This window comes from Eucyclogobius newberryi, unplaced genomic scaffold (genome assembly GCF_026437365.1).
Source record: "Eucyclogobius newberryi isolate DKJ021-1_F unplaced genomic scaffold, fEucNew1.0.hap1 SCAF_9, whole genome shotgun sequence".
NCBI classification, from domain to species: Eukaryota; Metazoa; Chordata; class Actinopteri; order Gobiiformes; family Gobiidae; genus Eucyclogobius; species Eucyclogobius newberryi.
The window spans coordinates 25,318,165-25,343,614 of NW_027316532.1; the positions used below are offsets into that span (position 1 = coordinate 25,318,165).

Genomic DNA, 25,450 nt, shown 5'->3' on the forward strand with positions numbered 1-25,450 from the left:
TCTTTACCTTTTCTTCTGAATGAACAGAGTTGAAAGTGCTGTCTAGCCTTTCGTTTTAGTTTAATCTTCCTCATACAGCAAGAATTATTGTCTTTTTAATCTCACCTGGATTAGATATATCCTCGCTTTGCCCATTCTTCCATTTCTCTGGTTGCCTGTACCTCTGTCTCCCTGTATTTCTCCAGGTTTTGAACATCTATGTTGATCTTGGTGACGCCCACAGCCGCATCTGACTGGCTGCTCACCGCTCCGTCCGTCTGCGGCTCCAGCTCTCGTTGGCGGAGGCAGTAATTTCGCCCTCCCTTTGGGCAGACTCTGGAGCAGAGCAGAGGAAGTGTTTGTGTTGGATGATATGGAATTTCCTTTGTTAATACTGCAGCTGCCTCTGTCTGTACTGAGGCAAAAGTCTGAAAGGTTTAGCATAAATTATTGGCTATGAATACAAAATGCACAGACCTAGGGTGCACATAGGTTTTTCCATATTTAAGGGTTCTGCTCTTATGGCCTGTTTCTAACTTTCCAAGCTACAGATCTTATTTCAGTGTTGAATAAACAGCCATTATTATTCAAGTGGAGCCATAGTTAATGTGTTTGAAGACACAGTTTCCTCTTAAACTTCTAAAATCTGGAGTGGGAAGTACTCAGTTAGTTACATTTACCTAAACAACCTTTTAATAAAATTGCACTTCTCTTAGTAGTTTTTGGACTCCTACTAATATATGTTTAAGTGTAACAGTACTCTGACTTAAGTAAAAGTCAAAGTAGCAAAAGCTTTATTTTTGGTCAATTTTATACGTTCCAAATGTCTTTCTTGCATTGCTCTATCAAATATGTTTGAGTTATTCTCATTATTGCGCCTTAACCATTGAAAATCCCACATTTTCTCATTATGTACTGTGTTATCCTAGAGTGATGTGTTGAAGTAATGGTGCAGTTATATGAGTAGGACAACATGTTTTGGCTATTCACCTCTGACTGTAGCAAATGTCTCCAAACCCGGGGGCAGAGATTTGATCCGTTCTAGATGTTCTTCTTTTTTTTATCATACAAAACAACGAGTCTGAATAGATAATAATAATAATAATAATACGCAAATGACCTGATAGCCTATAGTTCTATGTGTATATTATAAAGTTTAGTTTAGTTGCCATTCATAATTTGACAACCACATTGGGAAACGTGTGCAAAAAGCTACACAGTAAAACGTTAAAAACAACTACACAAACAAACAATGGACATAAGTTACAAAACGCTAAAAGTACCAAGAAAGATTTTGGAACAGTGAAATAAGCAAGCTAAAATTATAATGAAAAGTCAATGCATTTAACGCTGGTATTTCTTACCTAAGCTCTGGTTTGAACTTTGAACTTGAAAACTAAAGCTTAAAAGTCCACACAGGCAAGTGGTGGAAAACGTTTCAAAGGTTGTCATCTCAGCATCTTGACTAAAAGTAAATGTTTCTTTCTCTAAGACTGTTTAACTTGCATTTATCCATAACTGCACTACAGCTCCCAGCATCCCCCTCCTCACAGGAAGTGACGTAAACAAACCCTCCGCACACGCCGGTGTTTCCCGCGTGCTGTTTTGAGTTGTGCAGACGGAGCCAACATGGCGGCCCCGTTGGAGGTGGTGGTGAGCAGTGACTCGACTTCACAGCTATGGAACTGCACCGTGTTTGACCTGCACAGCGGCTCCAGCCTGCTCTCGTACCGCGGAGGAAACAGCTCTGCCCGGACACTCGCGGTGCTCGGCGGGGAGTATCTCCTGTCCGCGCAGCTCGGAAAGAACTTCATCAACGTGTGGGAAATACAGAGAAAGGTACTGATGTAGAGACCTCCGAGGAGCTGCGCATGGTCCTCAACTGTTTCCTATGTAACGTGTTCCTGTGGTGCTGTGTTGCCATCATTCTGGGACAAGCAATACAGTAAATACACAATTATTAGTTCCCATTAGAGATATGTTGGTGCCGGATCGATACAGACTCAGGTTACCCCACTGCTGTGTGATATGTACATGGTCTTTGCGTAGCCACACCTGCCTCAGTGTCACAGGAGGGAGCAGTGGCTCTAGTGCCAGCTTTGTTGTGTCTGTCCTTACGTAAGACACGCCACTGAAGTTTACCCACAATGCCTGGTCGATTGAGTTGATTGAGCCTCCCTTCAGTCAGTCTGCCCCAGGCAGCTGTGGCTATTAGAGTGGCATGCCACCACTGAGTGTTGAGTGAAGGAATAAAGCACAGTAAAGTGCTTTGGGAGACATGAAAGGTGCTAATTAAATCCAATAATCAATACATGATGATAACGTGAAGTCTTCTTCCACTAGGGCTGCAACAATTAATCGACCAATTGTGACTTCCTCTATTTTAATATTCGTTTTCTGGACTAAACAGACTCTAAAACACATATGGAAAGCTCTGTTTATTAAATGAAAATGTCAAATAAGAATACACTATTTCTGATTTTCATCAATAATACACTTCATACGTTTATTCTTTTGGTTGATATGTTTTTTTAAGTCCCATTGCACAATAGACATAAATCTTTGACGAGTCAACTTATTGAAAAAATAATCACTGACTAGCCGATTACTAAGTTAGTATTTTGTTGCAGCAAAGTGCTCTCACACTGTTGCTTTTTTGTTTTGTTGTAATGCAATGTCTTTATTGTCCAGGATCAGCTGCAGCAGAAGATCGTGTGTCCAGGTGTGGTCACCTGTCTGACCGCCTCACCAAATGGCCTTTTCCTCGCTACAGGTGTTGCAGAATCAATTTACCTGTGGGAGGTGAGTCCGATCCTTGATTTTTATACCTTTGTGCACACTGGTATTGCCAGGTTTGCCTTGATAAAACTGAGTGAACCGATTCAAACATAGAATTAATTTAATCATTTTTCAACATACTTCTGAACTAAAAAATAAGGCAAAACCATTACCATTGCCAAATTTAAAGAACCAGATGGTGGCGTGGACATTATTCACCATCTTATATACTACATTTTTACAATGTTTTAGTATGTGGTTTGTCACAGAATAATTTCAACTAAAACATGTGCTGTGACTCTTAAATGGTGGAAAAGCTCTTGAGTTACATGACCCTTACTTAGATATTTGCATTGCTAATAATGCACTGTTATTTGTCATAATGTATCATTTGCATTCAACACTTTATTTTGTGCATGGTTTATATTTCAATATTTTACTGTTATTTGTCATTGTTCTGTGCTGCATCACATAGCCAAAGCAAATTCCTAGTTTGTGTGATTTTTTGTTTCTTTGGCAACAAATCAGTGGCAATTCTGATTCTACTTACGTCATAAGGCGCTGGTACAGCTGGCAGCCCGATGTAAACGCTCTCTCTTCTTTCTCACACTTATTGTGCTTTATCTCCTATATTTTGTAAATATAGTTAGTATATTTTTTCTATTTTACTGTACGATAGGGACACGCGCTGGAATAGTTTTTTAATTCAACTGTTTTTGACTTTTTTGGCTGGATTTGAGCGTTTTTCGTTGCGTTCGTTGTGTTGTTGTGACGTGAGCTAGCTCCGAACTAGCCCACCAGTCCCCCCCCCCGCGCCCTCCGGCCGCGCTAAAGTACGGCGTGTCGTCGGTACACGTTTATATACACGTTTATATGAAAGAGGAACTTCACGAACGATCGGGACACGCACTGGAATCGCTTTAAATTAACTTGTTTTGACTTTATTCGGCTGGATTGAGTGTTTTCGTCGTGTCGTTGCGATGTGTTTTGGCTCTGAGTCCCCCGGCTCCGGCCCCGCCCCCCGGCTCCGGCCCCGCCCCCCGGCTCCGGCCCCGCCGCTGGCGCCGTACCGCGTTTCCACAAAGGAGGAACTCATGAAACTGCGGAGAACAGTCGTCTTACCCGGAGAGCGTCACGTTATCCCGTCGCAATACTGACCTAACCTAATACTGATGTGCAATTCTGTCGTATGTGCAATTGCTGTTGGAATTCATGTGCAATTCATGTGCAATTACTGTGAAATTCATGTGCAATCTATGTGCTGTCGTGACACATAATCATGTGCAATTACTGTCGGGATCACATGCAATGGTATTTATTTATTTATTTGTCTATGGGAGTTTTTATTTATAGGAGATCTTCTACTGAAAGTGTTTTTCAGACTTCCTATAAGTGATCTGTTCTTCTGTATCTACCTCTGTATTTACCTGCGTTGCACCACTGAAATTTCCCCATGTGGGACAATAAAGGAATATCTTATCTTATCTTACTTTAATGGCCAATGCAAAAATAATCTTTTTTTTTTTAAGTCTGTTGCTGTATAAAATGTGTGCTATTTCCTCAGGTGTCCAGAGGGAAGCTGCTGTCCGTGCTGAACAGGCACTACCAGGACGTCACCTGTCTGAAGTTCACAGACGACACCAGTCACTTTGTCTCTGGAGGCAGAGATAACCTGGCTTTAGTGTGGAGTTTGTCCAGGTATGGCTCATTCACTGCTTTGCCTGCCTAAACAACACAGTAGAACATAAAACTGCAGACTTTAACTAAAGAAAAGTGTTTGGGATAATATAAAATGCAGCATTGTTTAGTGTTGTCTGGACAGGTCCCTTTTGTGACCACTAGAGGGTGCTTTTGTGTAGCGTAAGTAAGTAACTGACGCTTACAGGTTTGTGTTCTTCTCCAGTTATACATCTGTCAGTCTCTTGTGGCAGACACTCAGTATTAACAGTGACACGTTTCCCGTCTAGTGTAGATTCGTTACGTTTCATACCACTTTCTCCCAATTGCATCAGCAGTTTCATCAAGCTGAATGCTTTTTCAGTGCATTTATGCAGCATTATTTTAACCTCTGTGACATCTGATAATTAATTTGCGCTTTTTCATTTTCATTTGGCAATTATAAATAAGACTTAAGATTAATGTCCAAATGCTTGTGCTCACTTCAAACTGCTGAGGGTTTGCTTATGTTTTGGCTGAACGGTCTGTCCTCCTAGGGTGATTTTAAAATCCACTACCTTTTTATTGTTGACAGCTGATTAAGAGTGGTACATTTGCCAGGTTGAGGGAAGTGCATTCCTAAAGGCGTGATGGATTAGTCAAAGATCCCTGCCAAAATGGACACTTTTAGCAGTATTAGAAAAGTCTGGCTGCTAATTGCACGCACTGTGGTGATTTTTGGTTGGGAATGGAAACTGTTTTTAGTGTCTGGGATTGATCGAATGGAGGAACAAAGCCGACGTGTCCTTAAAGGAACTAAAAGAAAGTACTTTATGGCACCCACTCTGTTTTTAGGACTGTAATGTTTTTCCGGTGATCAGCTAATCTGTTTTTAGCAGAGAATAGTCTTAATCATTAGAGACTGAAGACCATTCCTTTCATCCCGCACAGTTTACAGGGAAAATACTTAATACCAAAGCCCTTTACTTGGTACTACAATGCAGAGATGATCTATTAAAACATTTAAATTCACAGATATTAGAATATTGAGTACAATGAAAACTATTTAAAAGGCTGTGATAATAACTTTTAATACGATCTTGGAAATAAGCATATAAAGTGATTTTTGTAGTTCTCACTTCCTCCCCCCGATAGTAAAATCTTAACTAAGACTGTTGAATCCATTTGGAGTGGATTGACATTATGAATATTGGTATGAGATGATTCCAAAAAATATTGAGGGATAATGTTTTTATCATTTTCCCCCACACGTGTTGCCAGCAGAGGGATTTCATGCTTTGTACTCGGTGGTCGTCTGTAAAGTGACATTCTTACCATGTTGGGGCCAAATCTATAGACATTTCAATCAGTATTTCAAATTGAACAAATCAAATATTTAATACAAATTCATAGTGATCAGAAAAACGAGAGAGCATGAGTGAAATTTTATTCCAAAAAAGCTATTAAATAATTGATTCAAATGAAGATTTCTTGTGCAACCAGTATAACTATAAAGTATACCCTTCCATTGCCATGTTTGCCTATGCTTTTTACTTGAAATACTGCAACATTTTCATTTAAAAAGCTGCATGGTATGTTTGAAGAAATCCAATTCTATTGCTTCAGATTTGTGACCTGCTGCAATACAGGTTTTCTAAAATATGCATTCTTATCCAATTTGTGGAATGTGACTCCCCAATCTCATGGGACAACTGTGAGCTGGCGTCAATTAGCTGCATTTGTCTCATAGCTGGAGGTTTGTTCATCTGTTTTTGTAGCTCGTGATATCCTGAAAGCGCCAGTTCATTATTATTCAGCCGGTTCTGTGCATCTTCATTTCAGTTTGTTTCCGCGTTGAGTCAGAGCGATGCATCAGGACCAGTCTTCTTCAGTCATTAAAGCATAAAAAAAAGAACAGGCGACTGGCAGGCGGACTCGCAAAAGCCCCCCGAGGCAGAAGCCGGCTCCTTCTCTGAGCTGAACCTGGCACCCGACGCACCGTGGAGGAAGCTGATTGGCTCCGAGCTGCCTCCTCTCCCTGACAGAACGCAGACAGAAACCAGGTCATTCACAGCCTCGTCCGTAATCCCGTTGCGTAAACCTACTCCGTGACCTTTGACCTCAGGAAGTACGGTATAGTCGTGGCCCGCGCTCGCCTGTAGGCTTCGTTTTTCAAAAGGCGTATCAAGAAATCACGCCCGGGGCCCGAAAATGAGCAAGATCCCAGCCGTTGTAGGGAGTTGCAAAGGTGCTCTCGCAATCTCAAGAGCTGCGCGTGCTCTGATGTGATGACGTCGGGAGGAGGCGCTGAGGATTGTGGGAAACCTGAGCGGAATGTTAAACGCGCTCTCTCCGTTTGTCTGATGGACGTCTGTCTGAAAGCCCCAGTCAGTAATAAAACATGCCTCTGCTGCAACATGCCGTTTGAACCCTCATCATCAGCTTCCACGCCGTTCGTCTGATTTCCACAACCTCCCACAAACGACGACTCAAAACCACGATCTTTTTGCGCTCAAACTTTAGTCGTATCTGAGCGAAATGAGATTTTAAAGAAACTAGTGCGATCAAACCCGCATTTTCTGTCTAGAGTTTACTTTAATAAATCATGTTTTCGCTTCAAGTAGTGTCCTCTTTTTGCACTTGGCTCTATTTCCTCATCTTCTGCCTCTCAAACGTCCACAAAGGGAGAACTGAAATCAAAAAGGAACGGAATCTCATTCTAATTAGTCTTTATTTTCGCTCTGCCCTTAAGCAGTTTTGTCACACCCAGCAAGTTATAGACAGATGTTAAATGAGGAAACGTTAGAGGCTTGTATTGTTGTCTTTTTCTGAATGTTTTTGGGTCCTTTTTGCAGTGTGATTCAGCTGGATTCGAACCATGTGCCTGAGCCGCGACATGTGCTCTCCCGTCACTCTCTGCCAATCACAGACCTGCACTGCGGCCTCATGGGACCTCAGGCGCGAGTGGCTACTGCCTCGTTAGACCAGACTGTGAAGGTAAGCTGCAGAATCCAGGTAAAGTTTTAGTGACGACAAACAAATGTCAATATGTTTTGTCTTTTTTTTTAAATAACTGCTAACACCGTATTATGCCAGTACGTCAGAAATGTGCTGGTAAATGTTGCGGGTGAGGAACATGTATTGCACAAAACATGAATGGTCTGTGAAATTAACCACCAAAGAAATATGAATGTAGAGTAGTGCCGTCAATTGAAAAGAAATGTGAAAGATAAATCACACGTTTGAAATATGATTAATCACACTTCGCACCTATTTTAATGACATAAAAAGTTTATGTATTTTTTCATTTTTCATAATTAAGAATATAAAACTACAAAACAAACAAGACAAGACCAGAGAGAAACAAGTTGGATCAAATTGAAAAGAAAAATCTTGGAAAGTGAGGCATCTATAGAAAAGAAAGTTAAAGGTGGTATGGACGATTTATTTCAGCAAATTTGTTATCATATTTCCTCGTGGCGTGGATGAATCATTTGACCTGCCATGTATCAATCATAAAACGCACCTATCGCTCACCTGCAGCCGCGTCAGGCTCGTCCCCACGTTTCCACGTGCCTAAGCGCATGGATCTATCATAATATAGTTCCCTCAGTGTACGGGGCAAAATGAAGACGGAGAAAGACAGTTCGAGCTGACGCAGAAGTGGACAGAAATCTACGGGAGACAAGCGATGTGATGCGCTCCGTTGCGCTAATAAACAAACGCACGTGTGTGTTGTATCAGTCCACACGGGGGAGTGCGCATGCGCACTTCTGCCTGCGTTCTCAAATCGCCGGAAAATCGTCCATACCGCCTTTAAGGCACAAAAAGTCTGTTGTCCAATGCCAAATGTGTCCATTTTGTTGAGTCCAAATGTGATTTTATGTCACATTTGTATCACACCCTATGTCGATTATGATGTTGGTGCAGTTTGTGTTCCAAATGTATCCATTTATTGTGTCCATGGCAGGGGTTTTTAGGCAGTTGTGAAATGGAGTGGGATGGTAGCGTTGAAAATAATCTGCAATTCCGTGTTTCTTTATGTCCAATATTTTTGTGCAACAAGACCGTTCCAGAACACATAAGAACACAATTTCTCCAACATTCAGCCCCTCCCTGTGAATAATGAGCACTTTGTCATAGTGTTGTTCATATTTCATTTTCAAAATGTACAATAAATATCTCACAAATCATGAATTTATTTAAAAGCCCAATTCTAGTCTGTACTGTGTATTTGATAATGAGTGTGTGGCCACATGTGTCGGATAAATGTACAGGACCAAACAACAGGTTTATCCTTTATCGCCGCTTGCGGGTGTAAATGGTTCTTCGGGTTGGCCTGGGGTCTTCCTGTGTCCTGTAGTAGTTTGACTATTTGGCTCATATTATTGATATAACGCTCACACAAGACCTTTATTAGACCACTGCTTCGCGCTCGTAAACATCTGCCGCTGAGTGATTTGTTTTCTTCCGTGTGAGGAATGATGGATTATACGTGCAATGCGATATCAATGCTGCTCCTGTTCTGTCTCTCAGGTGAGCCGCCCTGCCTCATCTAAAGAGCGTGTTTGACATGAATTAATGAATCTGTACTGACCAATTTTCTTTGATCAATCGTATAATTTAACATGTTAACTTTGACAACCCTACTTAAAAGATTATATATATTTCATTTTAATCAACTTATTTACAGACTATTAAATCAAAATTATAATGCACAAATATCCCTTTTTAAATATATCTCACTGTTTTTTTTAGCATTATCAAACATTACAAGGATCATTAGACACTGGAACACACAGTATACTATTGTAATTGGTAATTCATATCATATTCTCTCTACTCAAAACTGGTGAAATGTGCTTGCTGCCATAGCCCCAGAGACATAATTTATGGTTCTTAGCATTAAATATTTCATAATATCACGTTTCCTCAGGGCTACTGGGACATACCAAGCGAACACTTTGTCGATTTGAAAAATTTAGCACAAAAGTTTAATTCCCACAAGTCAGCCCCCTTTTGATTTTAATCCTACATTATTTAAATTCAATGAGTTTTGATGACCCACGCTGCCAAACACACCGTGCTTAGCTCACAAAAGTCTCTCTTGTTCTGAGCCAACATTTTAACATGCTGATCGTGTGCTAAATTTGTCATTTTCTTGTTATTGGAGTCGGAGCGGTGATGCTGAATGGCCTGTAAATATCCGTGTTTGATTATAGGATCCTTTTAAGCAGACCTGGAGTGCTCATGAATCAGCTGCGTGTTTACCTGTGTGAAGGACATTCAAATGAAATGAATCTGACGGGGAGGATTACCTTGAGGCCAACATTTCACATCCATCATGGGCCAGAACAAAGCAACGGGGGAAATTAGCGACGCATTGTAGCTAGCATTATCAGCTATTAATATTGTTGTTGACTCACCTGCGATAAGTTGCGACTGCAGCTTTTATGTTAATACTGAGTGACACTTCCAGATAATTAACAAAGTACGTCTGTATTCCCTCTACGCTGTTAAGATCTAAGCTGCCAGTCTCACAACATTTTGAGCTCTAGCGCTAAAATTACAATCAAAATATGTTTTCGTCATGTAGTGTATGGAACTGAGCAATTTGTACCACTTAATTTATGCTCAGAATATTTCTCAAAATGTTGTCCTATGGGAAAATATTTAAATCAGATTTTTTTTATTCATCCCCAGGAAATGTAGGTTATAGCATTCCGATCACAGATATGACGGCTTATACTGTATGTATTCTGTAAGGTGAAGCAGTGTGTATGACACAGCTGGATGTGTTCTGCAAATGACATGGATAATAATGGTTGTTGTCAGAACTGTATAATGCGAGTTGGTTCCAAGAGTGGACAGAAAAATATCCTGCTGCTAAAACTGGAGTTAAAATAAGCGCATACAGTGCATCCGGAAAGTATGTGCTTTTTGTTTTTTTTTTATTTTTAATAAATTGGCAAATAATTCAAAGTATAGTAGTATAGTGTGTGGAATTTTAAGCCAAATAATGAATTTTATATATATTTTTGGAATAAGCCTGTAATCTAAATTGCAAAAATGTGGAAAGTGCTGTGAATACATTCCAGATGCACAGTATAATGTAGAAATGGGCAATGTTGTGGAAATGAGCTTTACTTGATTCAACCATACAAATTCAAATCTAGGATTTTACTTATTAATAAGGCCGTGGCTGCAGAGCCGCGGTGCGATCAAATAACCCAGCAGTTTCAGGAGCCGCGGCACGGCCATATAGCCTCATGGCGAACCCTAAGCGTAACCTTAACCCTAACCCGGCTCGGTCAAATAGCCCAGCAGTTTCAAGAGCCGCGGCACAAAAAACCCATGCAGTTTCGGCCGCGCGCCGCTGCTCTGTAGACACTCTCTATTAATAACACTGCTTAAACCAAATTTCAAATTTAGAGATCTACCATCTATGTGGGTTTTTACATGGCCATTGCCGGTTATTTCCTAGTGTTTTTTTGTTTCTTCGTCCTGAACCGGTTCAACTCCAAAGTGTGTTTGTGTGTGTCCGTCAAACTCTCCCATAGAGCTCTTTTTTTAAACTACCAACCTATTAGGAAGAAAGGTCCCGTTTACGGTTTTTATGCCATGTTAAAGTAAGATTTACCGTAATGTGTGTATTCTTTAAGCAGCAAGTCAGCCAAAAAAAATGCTGCTGGAGAATTGAGACCAATATCTGATGCACAAAAAATAGCAAATATCGTCCAGTAATAAAGGAATGATGCAAATATCACAAATTGAATAGAGATTGACCAATTATTTATAATTTTATAGACAAATCCAGTAAATAAAACCACACACAATGCATTAAAAGTTTCTTCAAATAAATATAGAATGACCTCAAAATCAGTTTTTATCTTTGTGGATATGTTTGTCAGACAAAGAAACCCGCTTCCTTTTCTTGTCTCCAGATAATCTGCGACATTTATCCGACCATCTCCTGCAAATATTATTGTGCACATTGTATTTTTGTGGTAAAGACTCCAGCTCACTTTGAACAGACTTCTCCCCTGTGTACAGTCACGCCACAGCGCTGTAATATTTATGATTTTATAACATGACAGACAGCGAGACCTTCAGTGGCTATCTGTCAGCGCATCATAGCAACTGCACACAGAACATAGCGCAGGCACCAGTAATCTATAAGTAGTACATCAAAAGTTTCTATAGGAATAAGATACGATGCTGAAAATTAATTATGCGGTCCAATATTGTATTTTTTTGAATACTACTCCACTGGCACTCTACAGCTACACCCACATTTATTCATATCTCGGATGCAATTGCAGGGAATCTTTATGCCGCAGTTTATTTTGGAAAGGGCAAGTGGCAAACGAAAAGTGATAAATTGAAATTGGATTATCACAGTCTCACTCGCTAAAATGCATGAGGCTGAGTACAGATGAGTTGAACCAGTTGAGGAAGCACTATCAGAGGCGCCATCTGCACCAGGAGCAGAGTCACCCACAGCCACAGGACACCGACACAGGGCCCAGAAGAGAGATGAGATGCAAAAAACCTCCACTAGGGGGCCCCGGCAGCCACAGCCGACAACCGCCCCTGGTGCAGAGGGCTCCAAAGAGGAAACACTGGAGATCCTAAAATGGATAAAAGAGTGAAAATTAATAAAAAAAATATAGATATGAGTAAAAGCTAGAACTAAAAACATACACTAGAACCTAAACCATCTAGAATAATGAGCCTGAACACAAATTAAATGCGTAAATTGAATACCCATATTTTCCGGACTATAAGTCGCACCGGAGTATAAGTCGCACCAGCCAAAAAATGCATAATAGAACAGAAAAAACATGTATAAGTTGCACTGGAGTATGAAGTGCGGTTGTAAGTGTGAAAATAACAAATAATTTCACATAAGTTGCTCTGGAGTTTAAGTATATAAATATAAGTACAAGTCGCACTCCGGCCAAAACTATGAAAAAAGGTTCGACTTATAGTCCGGGAAATACGGTACAAATTGAATAATATATATTAAACTAAAGCTAAAGCTCAAAAGGTTGATCTCTAGTTCTTAAAAAAAACTGATAGTTCTCTTAAAAACGGGTGGGTGAAATTGACACACTTATACCAGTTTTTTTTTGCATCATCTTCATGACGAAATGCAGACTATATTTCAATAATGCATAAGGAATGTGGTAAAATGTGCCTGTGGAATGTCTTGGTTGGGGTTCCATATCGCACAAAATGTGATTGGACCATAAAATTTACCACAAAAGGACAGAAATGTTTGAAAGATTACACTAGACGTTTTAGTCTCTCTTTTGAGGTAATGGATGTACGGTACTCTATTTTCTAACTCTACATTTCTCTAAAAGAATTATATTAAAATGAAAATGCATAATATCATATCTCCCGCCTCTAATAATACATGACATGCTTATAGCGCTTTTCATGACACTCAAAGACAGTTCAGCACAGACAACCTTTGGCATATTTTCCACGCCCTTGTGTCTTTTTGAGGACGGGACAATTCAAAACAAATATTTTATTTATTGTTAATCACGTTCCCATTATTTGTAGATGTTTTGCAGACTCGCAGCTCTGAATTTGCTTTACCGCAGGATCCATCTGCCTGGTCGACTTGCAAATGTCTTAATTCAAGTTCAAAGTTTTTTGTAAAAGTTATTAAGTGTCACATCACCCTGAAGAACGAGCGGTAGCAGAAATTTGACACTAGGCGTGAGCTGTTGAAGGTTTCAGGTCAGACTGACACACCAAGACGCTAACGAGCCTGTAGTCTTCGAAAAATCTATTTTACTTTTTTCCATGAGGCTTTTGTTGCGATCTCCGAATAAGACCAAGTAGAGGATGTAAGGGGGAGCAACAGTGTGGGACAGATGAAGACGTGACATGATGTGTGTTTTTTAGTCCTGATAAGTCCTCCCAGAGGCTCTCCGTGGAATTGGAGGCCGCCTCTTCTGTCTCTCGCCTGATTGGTCCTCTGCCCCTGCAGGGATGACGGTGGTCGGCAAGAGACGTCTTTATCAAAGCCTTTTTTATACATAAAGTCTTAATGTGGAGGTCCGTGTTCATATCCAGGTCACTATACACTTAACACAGCACTATTTTGACATGACTTTTTGCATACAAAACAACTTGCTGTGCTCTGATGAATATGTGAAAAGCTCTGACAGATTTTACTAAATATATTTATGAATCTGAGCATTTATGACAGCCTTTTTGGTTATATTTAAGATTGAAAATTTAGAAACTGGGTCATCTCTTTGCAAACGGATTGATAATATTGACAAATGTCTTAAAACGTGCTTGTACAAGTCATGGTTGAGTATTACATTGCTGGGGTGTCTGCGTCTCTCCCTCCCTCCCTCTCTCCCTCTCCCTCCCTCTCCAATATAATTAGAGTATATATATTGCATCGATGTATATAAAACACAAGATAATCTTACCTGTTGTTGACAGAGATCCCAAACTTCTAAAGAATAAAGCCTAAAGAATAAAGTCTCTCTTTCTCTTTCTCTCTCTTTCTCTCTCTTTCTCTCTCTTTCTCTCTCTCTCTCCCCCTGAATAAAGTCTACCTCTCTCGCTCTCTCACAAAATTCTAAAGAATTCCGCAGACACTCAATGCCCAAATTCATTTAAATGAGGAAAACTAATACTTTTGAAAATTCGACAATTCTGTTGAAGCTTTAAGGAGTTGGAACTGGCAAAATATAATAATAAAAAATACGTGAAATACAAGAACATATAGTGTCTGCATTACATCGCGCAGACACTCAACAAGGGCAGAAATATTTCTAACACCTTTTTGAAATTACAGTGGTTTTGTGTGTGTAGAAAGGGACACCCACAAAAAGTCTGAGACAAAGTATTTTGGAACTCCCCCCCCCCTGTCTCGCCTCTGGCCCTCACTGAATTTCTTAGGATTTCTAGCAGGAAATTCTGAACATATATAACATTGAAATCCTACCATGTCCAACAATTTTGAACTAGAAGCCAGTGGTCTCATTTCATCCATTTTAGATCAGTGGACAAAATGTAAAATGATGATCTCATGTTATACTTACTTGATAGAAAAGTATAATACAGTATGTCGTCTTTAAATCAAATCCTCAGATCAGCCCTGATATTTTTCATATCTAAAATAAAAACTATAACAAAAAAATTTTTTTACATCAACATAATTCTATTTCTTTGGATTATCAACTTTGGTGAAAACCTCTTGGACTTTCGAAGCAAATTTCACTTGCCTCGTGTTCTGGCAGAAACAGTACTTACAAAAGAATAAACATGTTTACTACTGTAGTTTCTGTTTTGGAGCTGCGTCTCGGGGGTTTAAGGAGGCAAAAACAGATGCTAATAATTAAGGACAATCAACATTAATTAATGTGTGCAAATCAGTAAATGTGCTGGATTTAGCTTGTAGCAACCACATTACATTTAGTTCAAAAAGGCAAATTAACAAAGCAACTGACTTGATTATTATATTTTATTATTAATATTAGAAATTAGACTACTTGTTTATGTTGATATTTTGCTTTGAATAAACTTATTCAGAGAAACAGGTTTGTGTTTGCCTATCCATTTTTCTTCCTAAAAATCTTATTGTTAATGTTATGTAAACATATTTTAATGCTGTGAATGCATAATGAACAGCTTTAGAACTACATTTCCGGAATAATTGATGGGGGAATAATTTTCACTCGTATACAAGCATAACGTCGAATGCAACCACTTTAAGATTCAGGGAGAGCTTTACATGTGTGTGTATTTTGTGATAAATGTATGCGAGCAGCCCGAGTTGTACCTTACAGTTCGAGAAGCAATAGTGATGCAAGATTTATCACCATCAAAATTGAGCAGAATCCTATTATCGCAAAAAATCACAATTTGATATGTTACCCAAATTGTACAGCCCTACTTGGCAATAGACCAATATTACTTGTTATTCTTAAGCAGTAGTCCCTTTTAAACCATCACCCAGGCTGTCCAGGGTGTCATTGATCAGAAATGAGAGCAGCCTGTCCTCAGATCAGTTTTTAATTTGGTAAAACCCCTCGGACATAAATCAATGTAAGGTGGGCTCCTGTTTGGTCCAGACACTATGCAAAAGGCTCTGCAGCGTCCCTTTTTAAATTATTCTCTTTTTTTAAGTGAGTCTGCCTCAGAAACCTCCCTCCGCAGTGTTGGCTCTATTCAATTGAACACAGGTCAAAGGTCACTTGGCATTAAATTTGTATCATATTTTGTCTCCAGATTTTTACCACTTGCACTTAAAAAACCTCTATAGAGAGCAGTAATATTTGAAAAGCTGAAGCTGCTCTTTAGGTATAATGGAATAACAATGATTCCTTCAGATTACTGTCTTGGCGTTCTCTGTTGATTATAGTATATAAATATTTTTTTAGCCTTACTGTCAAAGAAAAAAGTAATTACTGTAAATACAAGGAAAAAACGATTTGCTTTTTTTTGGAAAGGTTGCTCCATTAAAAAACTAACATTATTTAGTGATTTCTTGCAAATTAATTGTACTGTACTTTTTGACAGTATTAACTTCCCAATACTCCTATTTTGCATGCCAATAACCAAAGGAACATTTAAAGTTAAAGTGTTTTCTATGTTAATACCAATACTTGGTTTCAAAGAGCTTGTTTTTAAAGGTCAAAACGTCGAAACATCTTGAAACTTTTGTTACTTCAGAACATGTTTGGATGTCTGAGGAATTGCAACGTCAACGGCATAATTATACATAATCTGTGGCACAATCTCATTCAAGGTCAGCTCAAAGTAAGATGGTCCTTTTGATCAATTCATTATGTCAAGAGACAAATGGGACAAATTACCAAACGCAAGACGGAACAATAGAACGGTCCAATTTATTTTTTTTGTAACAAATCAATCACCAGTTGTTCAGCTATTTATTTTGCGGTCAACTCTGGAATAAGTTCCAGTGTCTGACTGTTCCATTGTTAAAGTAAACAAACAATACTGCCAAAGCTATTTTACAATTTGTCTAATATTGTTTTGTGCTGCTGTTTCTCCAGGTGTGGGAGCTGTCCTCGGGGGAGATGCTGCTGTCCATCCTGTTTGATGTTGCGATCATGTCCGTGACCCTTGACCCATCGGAGTACTTCCTGTTCTGTGGCGGTAGTGACGGCAACATTTTCCAGGTGTCTCTATGTAGCCAGGTGAGCCCTTTTTATTATATGGTGTTATTACTTAAGATGAGTTTTAATCCTGTCCATTTCACTAATCAGTTGCGTATTTGAGGATACCAAGTTTGATCTTGTTACTGTAACAATAACACAGTGGGCTCTAATTAGTCGGATGAGGGAAGATTCCACTGTACCATTCTTTAGTCGGCAGCGTAGTTCTTCTTTCTCCATTTCTTTTTCATGGCAGATTAGCATGTCGAAGCTTAGCTCTCTTCTAATCCTCTAAACAAACGTCTTCGATAAACACTGCTCTTCTATTTATCCTCGTCTCTAAAGCTACCGATACTGTCTCCAGGCTCAGAATATTCAAAGCTGCTCTTCTCTCCCAACCTGAACCATGGAAATACTACTGGACTTGTTTGCTATGTTAGAATAAAGGCTTACAGGACTCCACCAACATACAACTGTTCGTTTTGTTGTGTAATTTTAATGACAAAATATATTTTGAAACATTTTCACTGATTCCTCTTTGGAAATTATTCATTGGACTCTATTATTCACAACATGAATGAACCACAACATGAACATCTAACATGAATGAATATGAACCTTTCCTGCTGCTGCCTCAACGCACAGACAGCAACACAGGAGTGTGTGTATGTTAGTGCCTGTGCGTCTGTAACTAGTGCATGTGAGTCTAACTTGTGCGTCTGCATCTGTGCATCTGTGTGCACTCCCCAGAGCCCATTAAAATTCCCTCTTCTGCGTCACATATACATGTGTATCTGATCATCACATTCAGGGTAAAATATCTGAACTGTTGGCTTAAAAATGTCCTTCACTGTGTGCATAAATTAGTGTTTTTGGTTTGCACTCTTATCTATATTCTAAAGATTCCCGGCCACCTCAAGGTCTCCTTCACCCCAAATCTATTTTTCCTGCTCCGTAAATGTCATTTCTTTTCTCACTGTAAAGAGTGTGACGGCGTCAGGATGTCACATTCATGTGTTTCTCACTTTGAATTTGGCATTTCATTATGAGACTTTAAGCCTTCCCGACACAGTGAGGGAGTTCATTATAAATGTGGGCTTATTCCGAACTCTTACAACTGCTCGCAAGAGAGAAGAGGAGGAGATGACAGTTTAAGGTGCTCTAACTTACAACCAGGCCTTTGTACTTCTTCTCCTAAATCTGCCTCTAGCCCCAAAATCAAAGATGGCTGACATTTCTCTTCAGTAGGATGTAGTAATAGTTGAAAAAGATAAAAGTTCCTGTCTGTTCAGTCTTCTTTACCCTGCAGCATGTTCACAATGGCCTTGACCGCCCACTGTCTTGTCTCAGCCACTGCCCCCTGCTGCGCCATCTCCAGTAATGGGTTTGCACTCAAATGGCCATTTGGATTGTTTGACAGTTCATGAAATATTTGATGTAAAAAAATCACATTTGGCTTGTTGCCATAAAGTTTTATATTTGCCACCATACCACTGAAGTATCTATGTTTAAAGGTGTAACAGCTTGAAAGCAATTGCTTTACAGATATTGTGTATTATTTGACTGCAATGCACAACCTGAATTTTGGAAATGGTCTTAGAGTTGAACATTAATCCTACGATTTTGGAATGACCCTGTTTTATACTGTGTAGCCATGCCTTTTTCTAAAATGTAAGGTCATTATATTGATTAATATTAAGGCACTTATCAGGCTGCTTGTTAAGCATTTGCGCTCTTAATAACAGGGAATATTGGATCTGCAAGGATGTTTTTCTGATATTAAATTACAGCAACCTTGGGCCTGAAGTATTGCAGAAAACGTTCGGTTGTTGTTCACTAGAAGTATCTTTACTTCAAAGCTTTGATATTTTATGTTTGAAAGTGGAAGTTCCCCTTAGTGCTAGATGCAGCTAGTTTTTACGCTTTTTTGCATTTTGTAGATCATGTATAGTCTGTGCCTAATCTGTGTTGCAACACTGGAATTTCCCCATTGTGGGGCAAATAAATGTTATCCTATCGTAATGAAATGTTTATTATTGCAGGCAACAACTTTGTAGGTCTCACAATATCATAAAAACCCTGGACATTTGAGATGTATGTCTAAAAGCAACCAAAAACATCTCCGGCCTTCACGCAAGGTTCCAACCCCGTAATCATTCTGACAAATAAAAATATTCCCATTCATCCGTCTGTTCCTCCTGAAGCTGTTTTTCTCCATCGCTGTCAGATTATCCACTCTCTTAAGGTCTCACCTTAGTTCAAGCCTTATATAACTGAAGAGTGTGTTATTCATTCACCCGCTTGAACCCGATTCACAGTGTAATGAAGCAGAGTTGATACCACAGCTTCCAGGAGCTCTGTGGCTGTGACAAGTTTATCAATGAACAGTCGAACGGCAACAACAAGCCAGAGGTCGCCACGAGTCACTGCATCATTACACTGCTGCTGTCACCAACCTGATTGACAGAAAACATTTAACTGCACTGTAGTGTTGAATTTAAAAACCCTCCTGCTATCTTCACCCTCAGCTGTTTACAGTGATGCACGCAGCGTTTGATGTTTCGAAGGGATAAATCACCAGTCATTGTGTTTGGGTCAAAGCACAAGCTGCAGAGGGTTTCATTTTGATATTTACACTTCCCGCCTTGCATATTCATTATCCCGAGTTCATCACTATCAATGTGGCAACAGTTTGTAAGATCAAGAGCTGGAAACAAATTCCCAAAATATTTCTAAAATTAGAGTTGTAGTAGTTGGTGAAAGTACAATTGGAAAAAGTACTGTAAGTATCATCATGACACATACAAAACATGTGTTACCACAGTGTTGTGTACCATTTTAACGATGATAAAGTGTGGAGAAGCATCTGTTGAATGACTACTTTAAAACTGCCTTGTGTCTCGAGTCATATTCCTAACCAAAATAATAATAAACATGCTACATAATGTTTTCATGTTTGCTGCTCTGAGTCTGAAAAGAAAGATCCTTATTCATGAACTATTATACTGTATATACTATCTTCAGTTTTTCAAGCATTTTTCTGCAACAAGACAATACTGATGCATTTGGTCATATTCAATCAGATATTGTACAAGTCTCCGATAATGGTGTCATTTGAAAAGACCTTTTTTGTTTTTTTAACCATATAACTGTTACATTCATAATTGAATTGAAAAGTGATTACAATAAATGTGGAAACAAGGAATGGGGCTGCAACAATGAATCCACTATTTGTAGTTGTATTTTTTTGGTAATTGTAACCGGTATCTAAACAAAACATACTCTAAACTCCATACAAAGACATTTTATTACAAAGACAGTGGTCAAAAAAATAACAACCTTCAAATATTCCAGATTCCATCAATATGCGGCTGGATCTGCGACGCCAAAGGATTTAAATCAGGACTCGCACAGGACTCAAATGAATACTGAAACAGAGCCACAGGGGGAGAAAAGTTCAAGTAGGAAAGGTTACATTTCAATGAAGACGATTTTGTTGGATTTGTATTAAATCTAGCACTAACTTGTTCAAGGAGTAAACTCATTTTTGTCAAAGTTTTCTTAAGCCTCTATTAGTTTCAGAGTTTATTTAAGTTACTGTTTTACCAAATAATAGCTCATATAATTTGGTTATGGCTTTTGTAATTGGAGGCCCATTTCATTGTTTGACTAGATGATTAACGGTAAAAGTGCTGACTAGATAACTACTAAAATAGTCATTAGTTGCAGCCCTACGAAGGGAGCAATTATCAAATATGTAAAAGTAAAACTGAAATAGGTCTACAGTTTATTCATCACAACCCCCACATATGCTCACCACTCTGCATATTCATTCTGAAAACTGAATCCGTTCCCAGCGGTAAATCTACAGTGAATAACATTGTGTCGGTCAGGAAACACGAGCTCTTTGGTGGTTCTAGGCTCGTTCTCGCCGGCAGACCTGCTGATGTAACCAAATCTGTAATTGATGCAATTAAGGGAATCGATCGAAGCATTTACAGCCGGCAGCAGGCCAGAGCAGGAGAGGAGGCCGATGCACGCTGGGGCTGGAGATTGTGGAGCTGCAGACTAATGAAGCGAAACTGTGTACATGTGTGTGTTTCAGAGCATCACTCGGGACAAACAGTTCCAGAGCGGGGACGGCGGCAACCAGGTGTTTAAGGGACACAGGTGAGAATTACAGCAAAATATGAAAAGATGTGTTTGTTACATAATAATTCATGTAATACCCATGATTATGTTTTAGTTATGAGAGTGATATTGACAACATTTTATATCTTAGAATTTTTGAGGCGATTGCCCTCATGTTGATATTCAGAAAATGATAATCTGTTAATCTTCTGTTTCTAATTTTCTGTTTGTAAAATCAACAATTCTATGAAGTTCTGTGAAGCGACTGCTGCTGTGGTTTTAAGTTTTACAAAATGGATAGGTTTGAATTGAATATGGCCATCCATCAGAAGTGTTCTAAAATGTTACTGTAAATGTCTTCAAGTGAATGAACTGGAAAATTGAACATAAACCTGCAGAAATATCACTTTTTGTTTTCTTTTTTTTAAGATATTCTGCAAGTTTGCCTTGTTTTTAATTCCGTCTTTTTTAATGATGAACAAACGAAATACTCTATATCCAAACATATGCATATCTTCTCTAATATTGTTTTTTCCACATCTCCCACATCTCGATAATTAAAAAGGCCGATAAATTAAAAAGTGTTCCTCCCCAGAGCCAGTTGTTTAATATGTGCAACCTTTATTCAAACATATTGTGTTTGTAATCTGACTTTTACGTCTATTTGCATAATTTGCAAACTTTTATATATTGGTATCCAGAAAGTAGAGTGTTACTTTAATGAACATCACATACATTTTTTTGTAGCCGACAATTTACTGCATGTACTCCCTTCTCTCTCATCCCCCATTTCACGCTTTCGTTCCCGTCTAATAAAGCCAATTGGCCAAAAAGAAAAGAAAAGAAAATGTAGAGATTTCCTGAAATTTGTCTGTTATTTACACAATCCTTGAACGTGTCTCAAGTAAATTTACAGTAGAGCTTGTGTAGAAGATCTTCGGACGAGACTCGTACCGCAAAACCATCTCTCTTTTTCCCTCTGAAATGGGAAATAAGATTTTTTTTTTTTCCATGAATTGGAGTGGGGGCTAAAGGATGGATGAGGAAAACTTTTTGACAGCCAAAGTACTGTGATGGGTTCTCCAGGCGACCAATAACTTTGGGTACAAGGTCCAAAGAAAGATAAATACTAAGCTTTTGAATGCCATCCTAAATGAAGGTTACCATCAATATTATACCAAAATTGCTATGCTCTAAGGTACATTTATTATTTTCAAAGCCAGTACAGTTATAGCGTGAAATGGGGAGAGATGGGTTAAAGACATTTGGTAGCTGAGCCGGGAAGCAACCCCACAACGCCAAGCTGGCATAAACCGCATAAGTGCAACACCTTAAACAGCTGCACCACTGGTGATCACTATGTGGTTACATTTAAAATTCTTCTTTTTTTGTGAGAGAATTATTGATTTAATAATTATTTCTTTCTGCAGGGTTTTTTGGGGTAAAACATATGGTTCGAAACTACATTTTCAGGCACGTTCTAGCACATTCCTGATAATCCTCAGAATCTTGTGTTGAGATCATGCAAAATAAATTGAGATACATTTTTTGTCAACCTTGCCCACCCCTATCATTGAGACTAGAGGGTATGATGATGATATGTATTGCAAAAGCTGCCTGTATGCATTATATATAATCGTTTTATTACACATCGTCACTATCGTCTGGTGGAACCCAGTAGCTTTTATTCTTGCAATGGAAAACAGTGGTATTGAACTTTATTTGGCCCAAGCAATTTCTTGACCAAGCTTTTAATGTTTCTGGCAATTCAGGAATCTGGTGACTTGCCTCTCGGTGTCGATGGATGGGACACTCCTCCTGTCAGGGTCCCATGATGAAACGGCTCGACTTTGGGATATTCAAAGCAAACAGAGCATCCGCTGCCTCACCCACAAAGGTACACTACGCCCACTCCTTCACACTACTTCAACGACCCGATGAGCACCGCCCTAGAAATCCATTTGATCAAAGTACCGATATGTTGACCGTAGTAAACCCAGCTTATTGGCTGTATTGTATTCCATCTTGAAGAATGAAATGCCTTTGCCTTTCAAGCGCACAAAGAACTCCCACTCGCGCTTTCACTATAAAAGCCCTCAAGCTTCTCAAAATACAATCTACCAGGTTGATTATAGTAGAATCCCTCAGTTCCTTTAAAGGAAGCTCCAACCTTTTTGATCCTTTACTATAAAGCCATTCAAAGGTTAGCACAAAGGAACAATATGAGTGTAAAATTAACCATTCAACAGAAAACCCTCTGTGTTGTCCACAAACCTGACTCAAACTGTTGCTTCCGCTATCTATCTCCATGACAAAAGCATGGTTTTATCCCCAGAAAGCACTGTTACTTTAAATGCCTGTAGCTGGTTTTATTTCTTATTTTTTCGGTAAATGCCCGTTAGAACATGCAGTGTAGTGTAAAAGCAGCTAATTGAGAAAAAAGAAAATCCCTGATGCATTTTAACAGATAGGAACCATACAGAAGCAGCTGCCGGGCGGTGACACTTTTTTACATCAATATCAAAAACTTTAACGTATTTTAAGTAATGAATCGTGTGTTATTCTCAATATTTCAACAATAACGGGTCATACAATACAATAGTCGGTCAAGTGGCAGTTCTTGGGAAGTATATCGGTGTTTTACTGCCTTGGATGTCCTAAAGTTATCTTCAAAGTCATCTCTGCTGTGATTGGTCACGTAAGTGTTTAAAATGCCTGCCATCACGCTCCCCCTGATGTGTTCCGACTCCTCAAGTAAAAGTCAATCAATAAACAATGGACTACATTAAGTCCATTCATTTCTCTCCGAGCAGCTGTAGCGTCTTACTCATTTATGTTTCCGCCTCTATACTCTGTAATATTGCCTCTATTTTTGGACATCTGACTAAGCAGACTTGTTTTTTCTTGGCCCCCGTTTCTGCAGAGGTAAAGGTGACGTTCTACTCCCGCCTTTTTTGCAGTCGCTGCTTTATTAATCCTCATGGCGCTGACCCTGATGGAGCCCTTTTCTCTGTCTCATTCATAATAAGTGATTCTGCAGCGGCTGACAAGAACACGCATAAGAAACGCCCCGCGGTGATCATGAGTGGCACTTTGTAATTAACCAAATCCTCTCTGTGCTGGGCTCGCTCTGAAGGCGATCGCACACTTCAAACGGACTGTCAGGAGATGATAATCCCTCCTTTGGCTGGCCTGAGGAGTGGTGGTCAGTCCCCGCCCACTAGACATTTACAGACATTTTTTCTGCCACTGCGAGTGTTGAATGAGAACGACTGGGCAGAGAAAAGGCCCTCGAAATCAGTGACGGTGGAACAGCTTCAGACGATTAATCTACACTATCATCCGTCGCACTCCACGAAAGTACAAATTCATATCATAAAAGATCCACGGCGCTTAATAATTAAAACAATTTTTTTTAAATATTTTAACAGTAAACGAATAAGATCATTAAGTATGCAATATGAAATTATCATCTAGTAAATATTAAAAGTATACAAATATAGTTTTACCAGACTCTGTAGTATCTCCCTCTACTTTGTTCATGTTCAGTCTTTTGTTAGTTTTCAACGCCAATCAGTCAATTTTAATTGCCCACAGAGGATTCATGTGCCACTTACTGAAACTTTAGAATTCCCAAATGTGTGCTAAAAGTCTTAGCCCCACTTACACTCAACATGGATTTAGATTGAGTCTGAAAACACCTTCCTTTCTTCCTTCCCATGATGAATGTGACATTGGCTGTTTACGTTTTTACATTTGAGGATGAATCAAGGGTCACATTTGCATAACCACAAATTTAATCACACCATTATAATTTCTGGGAAACAGTTATTTTTTTTAAGGAATACCAATGTTCTTTTAGTGAAAAACAGGCTTTTTATTATACCATCTGTTGTGCCAGAAATGGCATAAAATCGTGTGGTGAATTGCTGTTAAAACACAAGCAAAATTAGACTGATTGAAGCAGAGTCATGGGTTATTTAGCTTTTCTAAATAGGTCACTACAAAATGGAGTTTGAGAAACACTGCCTCAGAGAATGGATGAAAAAGGTAGCGAGCGAGCTATATAATCAATTGGATGTTGCTAATGATTAAACTTGTTTGGCAACAACTTGTGAAGCTTCCTTAATTGTCTTGTACGCCAATGGCGTTCCACACTGTTTCACAAGAACAAGGCTTCAGTGGGATTGGGCATCAGAAATTCTTGTGTGGATGTTTCTACACGCGGCCCACACAATTAATTTAACCATGTGCTTTAGGGAAATGTAATTAAACAAGTATCACAGCTTCTTGGAGAGGCAAAGCCCAATTCTGAGGGACCACTTTAAACTAAATGCAATCAATGAGTCTTCCACTGCAGATTTCAAAGCCCTTAACAACAGCAGGATGTGGGGACTTGGTCTTCCACAGATGAGGCATAAACTGATTTCAACTCACAAGTTCAGACGGAGTTCAGCACAGAGGTACTGCGAGGTGGAAATGTAAAAAGATATGAATCGGTTCCACTCAGAAATCTGCAACAGGGTCCTTCTGTCTCCTCGAGGCTGCCTACTTTTTCGATGCATCAAATCTCCCAGACCATTATAAAGTATCAGCAGCCTGTCAACAGCGTCGTTCTGCTGCAGGCGCCAGAGTGAGACCTCTCCACTCTACAACCAGCTCCAACACCGCCTAAACAACCTCTCCATCTCTGAAATCATTACCGCAGACTGACTGACTGACTGCCCGAAGGCACAACGCCGCATTTA

The 25,450-nt window shown here is 39.3% G+C and overlaps 1 protein-coding gene across 1 annotated transcript in view; it reads left to right on the forward strand.

Moving 5' to 3' along the window:
* The first annotated feature begins 1,552 nt into the window (after positions 1-1,552).
* The window catches only part of wdr18 (WD repeat domain 18), a 39,147-nt gene continuing 15,249 nt past the window's right edge, over positions 1,553-25,450 (forward strand). The window contains exons 1-7 of the mRNA XM_072438815.1: positions 1,553-1,818; positions 2,671-2,781; positions 4,322-4,455; positions 7,269-7,410; positions 16,470-16,613; positions 20,677-20,741; positions 22,475-22,599. Of these exons, the coding sequence (XP_072294916.1) occupies positions 1,609-1,818; positions 2,671-2,781; positions 4,322-4,455; positions 7,269-7,410; positions 16,470-16,613; positions 20,677-20,741; positions 22,475-22,599 (931 nt within the window). The 5' untranslated portion in view covers positions 1,553-1,608. The remainder of the gene's footprint in view (positions 1,819-2,670; positions 2,782-4,321; positions 4,456-7,268; positions 7,411-16,469; positions 16,614-20,676; positions 20,742-22,474; positions 22,600-25,450) is intronic.